The sequence below is a fragment of the Electrophorus electricus genome, chromosome 8 (assembly GCF_041902795.1).
Source record: "Electrophorus electricus isolate QZ-2024a chromosome 8, ASM4190279v1, whole genome shotgun sequence".
Taxonomy (NCBI): domain Eukaryota; kingdom Metazoa; phylum Chordata; class Actinopteri; order Gymnotiformes; family Gymnotidae; genus Electrophorus; species Electrophorus electricus.
Window position 1 is genome coordinate 20,677,501 of NC_137504.1, and position 10,629 is coordinate 20,688,129.

The following is a 10,629-nucleotide window of genomic DNA, read 5'->3' on the forward strand; positions in this document are numbered from 1 at the left end:
GTGTGTGTGTGTGTGTGTGTGTGTGTGTGTGTGTGTGTGTGTGTGTGTGTGTGTGTGTGTGTGTGTGTGTCTTTGTGTGTGTGTTAGCATCCATTTTCTATAACCTAGGTTTATTTAACGAATTTATTTATCAGGCCTGTTTTCAAATAAAAGTGACGAAGTGACGATATAGTGTAACATGTTTCGCAATTATTTAATCAGATTAATTTCTTTACTAGTTTCAAGTAATATTTCTGGTATCAAAATATATATTTTAAAGGCTGTCATTTTTCATAAATCTTGATTTGGGAATATTCCATTATTTTATTGTTAATTCTCTAACATACCTGCATATTTAATATGCATACCCAATCTATTGAATAGTCGGAAAGTAACTGCTGAAATTAGCACATGTGCATTTTCTTTTTTGTATACCACGCTATTTTTAATAGTTGGCTACTACGGCTGAGAAGCAAATTAATTTAAACTCAGGCATTAACCTTATTAAGAAGCCTGTGTGAAAATGTTGACGTGTCGCATTTTCTATTTTTGCCACAGACTTCTGTGACAGCGAAGAAGACAGTGACGAGGACGACAAAGATGGAAATTTAAAGGAAGGGCCAGACTCTAGCAAAATATCCACTACTACCGAGGATACCAAGGATCACGAGGGCACGTTAGGGAAAGGCCATCTCTACGGAGACAGTGACTCTGCCACCCGACTAAAAGAGAGCGTCGGCAGGACAGAGAAAAGCAGGGCAGATTCACGGCAGAGCCCCGTTACGGTCATTTCCAGCACCACCCGGTCCAGCGAAGACCTCAAAAGTCCCGGTCGAGAGCAGACCAAAGCGGACCACTGCAGGTCGATAAGCAAAGAGAACTACACGCCACTGACTGTACAGACAGACACCGGCGCGCACTTAAACCAGAGCCACTTGCACAGTTTTGGATTTCCACCGGGCTTGGCTGGCCAGCAATTTTTCAATCACTTAGGCGGCGCCCATCCTTTCCTTTTGCATCCCGGTCAGTTTAATATGGGAGGCGCGTTTTCAAACATGGCTGCAGGGATGGGGCCTTTATTGGCAGCGGTATCCTCCGGAGGAGTTAGCACCATGGACACGGCCAGCATGGCGTCACCATCGCAAGGCCTGACGGGAGCTCCAGGAGTGCCTTTTCATTTGCAGCAACATGTCTTGGCATCACAGGTAAATGAGCTATTATATACGTTATTAATATCGACTCTGGCCATGCTTTAGTTAGTTCTTCGTGTATATAGACTCAGTATGAGTTTGTCGTTACGTTTGATAACTCGTTGTGCGACTAGACTTGAAGAATGAGTTTAAATGATGTTTTTTCTCTACAACAAATCACGAATAATTGCGTACCCTCGATAGACAATAAAAATATAACTTTGGGAGAAATGTCATTCGATCCATCCTATTTCTAATCAGTTAATAATATCAACGTTTGGACAATAAAAAACATTTTTAGTATCGTGAAAGGATGAAATGAAAGCGAGGACATAGCTGTGCAATATATTTGGAAACCTTGGGGTGCATATAAGAAAAATAACTGTTTAAAGAGAAAGAAAATTATATATATATATATATATATATATATATATATATATATATATATATATATACACACACACACACACACACACACACACACACTAGCCCACTATAGATTGTTCTGGTGTGTTAAACGTATGTGATGTGTTTTGTAGTTTAAATACCAATGTGCTGATTTATGAGTAGTTTTCAGTGCTGTAAATGTTAATTCACTAAATGATGCCTTTTGAACTATTTATGACATCTTGGCATTTCATCGATTGGCAGAACTGTACAGTTTTCCACGCAATGTGGTATCTTCCCCAATGCGTTGTTTGGGAACACTTTTGGGCTTCAGTGTGAAATCAAATCACTAGTTAAGCACTAGCTGAGTGTGGATCTATGAGACGCCCCCAGGCTTTGGTCGCTTGATTACTAACACATGCCGTGGGGCTTTCTCTGTTGCTGTTATAGAGATATCTTACTATCTTCTCTCTGTGCAGGGCTTGGCAGTGTCTCCATTTGGAGGTCTGTTCCCATATCCTTACACGTACATGGCAGCCGCAGCAGCTGCCAACTCTGCAGCCACGTCCTCCGTTCACCGTCATCCTTTTCTTAACGCTGTGCGTCCACGGCTAAGGTACAGCCCGTACTCCTTACAGAGTGTTCCGGACAGCACTTTGCTTACTACAGCCATACCTTCCATGGCAAGTGGCGCCATCGATCTGAAGGGAGACGGTATGGCCGCGAGTCCCGTTTCGGCCACTTTGGACTCAAGCTCTGAGGTCACTAGTCGATCTTCAACCATGTCATCTGGCTCAGTCTCCCTATCACCAAAAACGTGCTCCGAGAAAGATTCAAGCAATGAGTTGCAGAGCATTCAGCGACTGGTCAGCGGACTCGATTCAAAGCAAGACAGATCACGAAGCGTGTCTCCGTAACTTGATTTACGTGAGCGATGGTCGCTGTCAACAAGAATGATCCCCTTGCGAATTATAAGTACATTAATAAGGATTGTGTACGACGACGCCCTTCCTAGCGAAAGCGGGTTTACAATACGGACCTATACATATTGTGAAAAATGTTAGATTTTAAAATGCACTTTGGTAATACACAAACAAACATTTAGTACGTACGTTTCTGTTTTGTTAAGTTAAAACAGTACAGTTTTCCTGTTAATTGAATAGGCTACCGTAGAAGTATTGAAAGTGAACAGCTTGGCAATGATATGTCACAGATCGAATACGCTGCTGCTGTCGTATCTATGTTTTATGTCAAGTTGCTGGGGTGAAATGGATTAATTTAATATGCACTCGTATGTTTTAGTTTATTTAGATATCTCTATCTTATAAAGACTGCTGTGTTTGAATTTTCAGTTATCTATTTGAAGTCTGTCATTATCGCCATATGGAAGCAAGCGTTTGCATGTCATAAGACCACGACTGCCAGTTTGCTGTCGTAGCGTGTATTTTTTGGATTACCAAATACCTATCAATTAGAGTTAAATGCAAAACGGAATAATCAAGATGAGGCAGTACTTGCACGGGTTTAATTTCACCTCATGTATAGAATAATTTGAGTAAACAACTGCAAAATCTGTTTAACAAAACGTTTTTAAACAAGTAGTAACAATTCCAAAAATTGCCCCAGCCGGTCAACAGATACACGGGCAAATAGACTGTAGTTATGGGTTAAATCCTTTGACATTGTTGGTTACCACGTGGTACAAAAACTGCATACTGAATCCAGCATTGAAATTAATTGGGAAAGGGGATTCTAAAAAAGACGGATATGGTTAAGACTATAATGTAAATAGTGACATATACTGTAGTTACAAAATATTTATGTAATTATTTCATAAGGATATTGCGTGTAAATATGATGGAGTTCATTTTTTTCTGGGGTTCTGTCCTTAATTTATTGTTGATATACCTGTGTAAAAATAGTTTGTGAGGTATTATCCTGGTTTATGACATTCTCATTTACATCCTTCTGACTATGGATTGTAATGTACCCCAAACACCCGCACTGCTAGGTTTTCTAGCGGACACATTTACGTGCCATCGTTCCATTTACTGTTGTCTGTGTTTAAGTGCTTCTGTTCAAACTAATTAAAGGCGACAGCACATTTCGCCAGTTGCTTCAAATTGATGATGAATTTCATTACTTTAAAGAAAGACCGTAAGAATACCTATATTCAAAACGACTTACGCAGTTTGAAACCATATTTGTGTTTTTCGGGTATACTTTTTAGCAGTTTATTCTACATCGCCGACGTTTTCTTCAAACTTTCAATAAAGCATTGACGCACATTTAAAAAATGAATTTGACCAATGTAAAAACGAAAGAAGGAATTTTAAGAACCACAAAATCGATTAAATATTCCGAGATGGGAAGCGCAATCGTGCTGTACTATTAAAACATCGTTTTTACACATATAATTAACCTAAAGACTATAACTACTCATGTTGTAGACTAAAGTATTACAAAATTTCAAAATATGTAGGCTAATATATACGTTTCGTCATGCAAATTATAGTGCGTAACATATCTCGGAGGTGCACCGTATCTTTCTTAGCGACATTTCTGCTTTTCTGTGACTTGAAATATCCGAAAGAAGGTGTGTTTAAGGTTGATGTCTTCAAGTTAGGACGAACGCGAAAAAAAAAGTGAAACCATTAGCTCGGCTCGATCTGACGTACCTGTACGTTAACCAGCATTAAGCTTTATAAGGGGCTCCATGAAACCAGTAGGCTGTGTTTTTTGACCGATATGAACCTGAAAGAATGTAAAATAACGTGATTGCCCACTGTTGCGCCTAGACTTACAGGTTTATCGAGCACATATCTTTATTTGTATATTGTATGGTTAATAAGTAACGACAGTGGCGCTAGAGAATCGTGGTAAACACAACGAGAACTATCTCAATTGCTCATTCTATTGCTCACCTGGCGCCTTCGATATCTTACCTGAATTTATTACTCGACAGGCGACGCTGCGTCTGTATTAGGCCCTTATGTTGGAAAGGAATTATCCTGCTGAGGTCAGCTGCTTATCGCCACCCAGTGGTTACAGGGCAAAGTACATGCCAAAGAGCACTGCGATTACAAACGAGCTTGCGATACAGTTTGTTAAATTGAAGGAAGGTAATGCAGGGTATGGATATTATTTCATTAGTGATAGCCTGTAAGATAAGGCCAGAACCATTTTATTATGTGTTTAACAAGTATACTTCTGCTCTATACCGGACAATTATAATAAATATAATAACAAATATAATAAAACCTTAACCCAATAAAGCGTTCAAATGTCATAAGGGTTGGACATGTTTGAATTTCGTTTCAACTTCAAAATAAACAAACATCAACCAAAGTAATAAATCAACATTTGGTTCAACACAAAACTTAGCTTTTCCAGTTTCAGAGCGATTTTACATCAGAATTTTGTAACTTTGGTACAGTAAATAACTGATAACGTTTCTTCAAATGTTATAGTCATTGCGCTTCAGAAGAAGTCGTTCACAATCGCTCCAAGGAACCTATGTTTTAACATATATTTTACTAAAATAGGCGTTCTAATGTGGTTTTTATCTGAACCACGGTCTATGGAGATTTGGATGTTATTAATTTACCATGGGTCGCACCGCAATTTAGGAAAGTTCGAACTTTTTCTCAATTTATAATCGAAAATACATAAGTGTAAAGTAGCCTAACAACTGCATAGATAAGTGTAAAGTATACTAATAACTGTGTTTTATAAGTTAGAATCAACTACTTGTTTAAAGTAGTTGCTCAACAGCTGTAATTACTCTAAACGCATAGTCTACAAGCATGAATTCGGAAAAAAATTAAAGGTTAAAAAAGGAGTTTCCTTAATGCGATCACCCAAGACAACGCCGCAAAATTTGCCGAGCCGTTTATTTTTTGATAGAATGTCATTCCGAAAACTATAATGCCATCACATTAAAACGGTTGGTTAACATGAGGAAAAACACATTATCTGATTTGCTATTGTCGCCATTTAGGGCCGTCATATTATCACCACCTATTACAATGTGCAAGTACTTTATGATACTGCAATAGTCTAAGCAAAATCACCTGTTATGAGGTATCCGTTAAGGGCTGTACCTAGGTCAAAGATCGAAATAGACAAAGATCCACAGGAAGCAGGTCATCACTGATATTAAAGAGTGTCTCACGATAATTTTCATACTATAAATTTTCAATTACCTATTCACCTTTAGTTTATTTCCTAAGTCACATATCGGCCCGATAAGGTATATGACGTGTTTCATGCAGTTAAATAAAATTCGCAGAAGATCTAGTTTGTGCTATCTGTCTGATCCTCATTCTAATACGCCTAATTACAATGTTAAGCGTTTGATAAAAAGTGGAAAAGTCTAATTCAGTATTTCACTTTACAGCAAAAAACACACAGGGGTTTGAATAACCTTTACAACACAGTTGAATAACCTTTACTGTATTCTTTCAGGTCCATCTGGACATGTGAAGGAAGAGCGAGGGTATAACCAAATGAGTTACTGAATAGGCGTGTGTGTACTCTCTCTCTCTCTCTCTCTCAATCTCTCTCTCTCTCTCTCTCTCTCTCTCTCTCTCTCTCTCTCTCTCTCTCTCTCTCTCTCTCTCTCTCTCTCTCTCTCGCAGACACATCAGACACACCCACACACACCCACACCCAAAGGACAGAAAACCGATGTACAACTATTTCACGTGGTTTGCCTGCCATCTACTGGCGCCTTATAGAATAGCTCTGCAAAACGACTTCCGTTCAGTGTCGCAAGGTATTCTCTGTGCTTAATTATCCATTCATCTCCATCGTCAAATGTACACCCAAAGCTTCGAGCTAACTAATGCTCTAAAGCCTGCTTAGTTGTAGTTCTTTAAAAACTAAAAGCCCTCATGGTTCTGTTCAGAGTGAACAAACTCAAAGAAAACAGAAGCAGCCAATCACAAACAAGAATAATTTAGTTAATAGATTCCACAGTAAATATTTATATTAGTAGAGTTTTGAATAATCATGAGAAAAACATTTATTTCATCATGGACAAACACAACTGAAACAGTACATGCTCCAACGCCCCCTGCTCTCATATATAAATTACCACTGTTATAACATGAAACTAGTTTGATTAAAATGTTTGATTTGATACTTGATAGTTAATTTGTTAAAAAGCTACTACTTTTTTGTATAAAAAGCATGAGGAAAGGCTATGGTGACCCACTGGAAGGGTGAGATGGGAACTTTATATATCTACAAAGTCATGTGAAAAACAAAGTAAACCCTCTTTGAATTCTGTGGTTTTATGTATCAGGACATAAAAATCATCTGGTTCTTAACAGGTCTTAAAATGAGATAAATACAACCTAAGATGAACACAACCATATGACAAATTAGACCGTGTGAGTAACAAAAATGAAGCCAACATGGAGAAGCTATGTGTGATTAACTAAGTACACCCCATGAATCAACACCTTGTAGAACCACCTTTAGCTGCAATAACTTCAAGTAATGGCTTTCTGTATGACTGTCAGTCTCTCACATCTTTCTGGAGGAATTTTGGCCCACTCTTCTTTACAGCGTTGCTTCAGTTCATTGGGGTTTGTGGCCATTCTTTTATGCACAGCTCTCTTAAGGTCACGCTAAGGTATTTCAGTTGGATTGAGGCCAGAACTCTGACCAGGCCATCGCAACAATTAAGATTCTTTTCTTTTTCAGCCATTCAGTTAAAGGTTTGCTGGTGTGCTTGAGATCATTGTCCTGTTGCATGACCCAACTGCAGGCAAGCTATAGCTGTCAGATAGATGGCCTCATGTTTGACTCTAGACTACTTTGGTATACAGAAGAGTTCTCGGTCAACTATACGACTGAAGGTGCCCAGGTCCTGTTGCTGCCAAAATCACCAGCTCTCCACCACCATGCTTGACTGTTGGTATGACATGTTTGTGCTGAAATGTTGTATTTTGGTTTTTACCAAACATGAATTATAGCCAAACATTTCCACTTTGGACTTGTCTGTCCAAAGGATATTGTTCCTGAAGTCTTGTGGTTTGTTCTGATACAACTTAAGATGTATTACTATGTTCTTTTTAGAAAGAAGAGGCTTTTACCTGGCAACCCTTTCTAACATGCCATACTTGTTCAGTGTTTTTCTTATTGTGCTGTCATGAGTCTGAGATTTAGCTCTTGGGTTTTTTGCAGTTTCTCTCATCATTTTCTCTGATCATTGTCTGACCTTGGGGTGAATGTGCTGGGACGTCCACTCCTGGGAAGATTTGCAACTATCTTAAATGTTTTCCATTTGTGAATAATCTTTCCCACTTGCTGAATGAGGGGCTTCACATTTTGTAAAAATGGCCTTATAACACTTCCCAGACTGATGGTCAGCATCTATTGCTATCTAAGATCATTGCTGAATTCTTTCCTCCTTCACATCATTTTAACACATCATCTGAACGCCCCAGACCAGGAAACCTCCCAAAATTCTGCTATTACTGCAGTGGTCACACTCACTGATTATCAATTAATCAAGGGCATTTGATTAGCAGCAGCACCTGGCTGCTACTTACCCTCTTAATTCCTATGGCAGCAGAAAGGGTGTACTTAATTTTTCATACACTGCTTCTGCATGTTAAATAAATAATGACAGAATGTAATTTGTCATGTGTTGTTGTTCATATGAGGTTGTACTTACTTAATTTATTAGACCTGCTAAGGACCAGATGATTTATATACATGACTGTATATAGCACATTGCTTGCACAGCTGATGAAGGACCTCTGTCCAAAATGTCATGTTTATATATATATGTATATATTTCGAATATCTCTACATCTCTTACTACAGTACACTGCAGTTACTCACCTAGAATCATTTACTAGGCTATGGTTCTCTGTGCGTTAACTTTGTTAACATTGCTACTACTAGAGCTCCAGTTTTGAAGGAGTTCCACTGAAACATATTTTCCAGCTGTTTGTAACAAAGTCAGAGGATCATAGGGAGTCTATATGAGGCCAGGTTGTTCTCCCAAGTGATAAAAACCATTCCAGCACCAGATTTTTCAATTCTTAGTAGCAGATTTTGGAATCTATTGTATCATTCAAAAAGAAAACTTTGACTCTTTTGTCATAATTTAAAATAGTTCTCTGTTCTCACTGGAAAACATCTGCAAAGAGTACTTCAGCTTTTCTATGGTGTGTTCTGTCATTTTGTCCACTGTGGCAATAATGCCTTTTCTGGACATTTATTTTGTATGCTAATGAGCACTGCTTTCACAGGCTGGGATGGGGGTGGGGGGTTCTTTAATATTTACAGTGATTATTCAAGTTGGTTTTGCAACAGGACAACACATTGAGTATCACATCCAAACAGCCTGTAAAACATACATAAAATGGAAATATGACCAAATGATCGACACTTCACATGTCATAGGTTCTTATTGGGTAGATACAATGATGACAGTTATTTGGACCAGCAAGGAAAATGTGGTTTTGTTTGTTAAGTAATGTATTGTTCTTCACCACCAAAATTAGTTATAGCCAGTTTGGGAGGGCTAAGTCTCGCACTTGTCACCCTAAAGACGAAGCCAGAAACTATCACTACAGCCAAGACTCGATGGCAAGCAGTTCAAATATTATTGTTCAGTTCTTTCTGCAGAAACCAGGCCTGCTAACACCGTACATCTTGAAGAGGTATCCTGTCATCTCTCCCAAGTAAGAACACCAACCTGAACTGTTATGGAATCCCAGAAAGACACAGTTTTAGGTTATACCTAATTTTTAAAGCATTATTTTTCTTCATAATTTTTCCTTGTATTTGAAATTGCCTGTATAGTAAACAACATATTTTTCATTGCTGGGGAACACAGACTTATTAAAACACTGTATGTGATGGGGCAAGCAAGGTCATACGCTTGCGGATGTAGAGCGATGGATTTGTTGTATTACAAGTTCATGGTGAATGAACAAGCCAGGGTCAAAACCAGGAAAGCAAGGATGGGTAATCTAAATCATTAAGGTAAACAAGTAAAAAAAACAGAGAGCAATCATAAACCAGGCAAACTATTCCGAAAAGGGGCAGGCAAAAATCAGAAGACAGAAAAGCAAAAAAAAAAACAAAAAAAAAACAATACACAGGAGAGAAATCAAGAAAAGACCGCTTGGTATGCACAGTAGATACTAGTAGCGATACTTTACAATACTGGGAAGTTCTAGTCAGGTTTAAATACAGTTGAATGTAGAGAAACAGATGATATCAATATTCTGGTGATGAGGATCTGAAGGAATGTGTATGATTGGTTGAGTTGTTAACCAGGTGACGAACAGCATGTTGGGTGTTGTAGTGTGCTTGGGTTTCGGCCAAGGTACAAGGATACCCACGACGACCAGTGCGGAAGATGCCGAACCCGCCCGAGAATCCCCAGAAGGAAGGCAGTGAGGGCGTCCCAGAGAACGAGGAGCAGGCCTGTCAGGAAACTACACGTGGAAATCCGAAAGGAGACCGGGTCCAGGACATCACAACAAGGGACCCAGCTCTGTTCCTCAGGACCAAACCCTTCCCAATCAACCAGGTCTCCTGGAGTCCAGAATGCAACGTACCGCATACACCGGGGTGCTGTTATAGTCAACCGGTTGAGGTGGAGTGTAGTCAGGAGACACCTCATCCAAAGGACCTGGAATGACAGGCTTGAGAAGTGAGACATAGAATGACCTAGAGATCCTGTAATGTGCAGACAGATTGAGTTGGTAAGTCACTTAATTTATGCGTTTGCGTACTTCCAAGGGACTGATATACTTAGGACCCAGTTTGCAACATGAACCCGGTTTACGGAAATCCCACGTAGAGGGCCATACAGAAGTTCGCGAAGCCGAGGAAACTCTAGAGCCTCTTGACTGTGGTGAGAATTGCCTCTGTCCTACAGTAATCCATGGTGATACCGCCCTAGCTGATTACATATACCAAGAAGGTCGTAGTAGTGAGATGGAGCTCGCATTTCTCTCCTTTCACATACTGTCCATTGCCCAGGAGTTTCTTCAAAACAGAATGGACGTGTCACATGTGAGTTTCCAGATCCCGTAAG

At 39.3% G+C, this 10,629-nt stretch overlaps 1 protein-coding gene across 4 annotated transcripts in view; it reads left to right on the forward strand.

Moving 5' to 3' along the window:
* Positions 1-10,629, forward strand: part of tbx3a (T-box transcription factor 3a) — a 15,394-nt gene extending 4,765 nt beyond the window's left edge. For 2 of the 4 annotated variants that reach the window (XM_035527681.2, XM_081720038.1), the window contains exons 6-7: positions 538-1,184; positions 2,036-3,683. In XM_035527681.2, the coding sequence (XP_035383574.1) occupies positions 538-1,184; positions 2,036-2,473 (1,085 nt within the window). In that variant the 3' untranslated portion in view covers positions 2,474-3,683. Of the gene's footprint in view, positions 1-537; positions 1,185-2,035; positions 3,684-9,194; positions 9,263-9,891 lie in introns of those variants that run through there. The other 2 variants (XM_081720036.1, XM_081720037.1) reach the window with 2 other exon arrangements.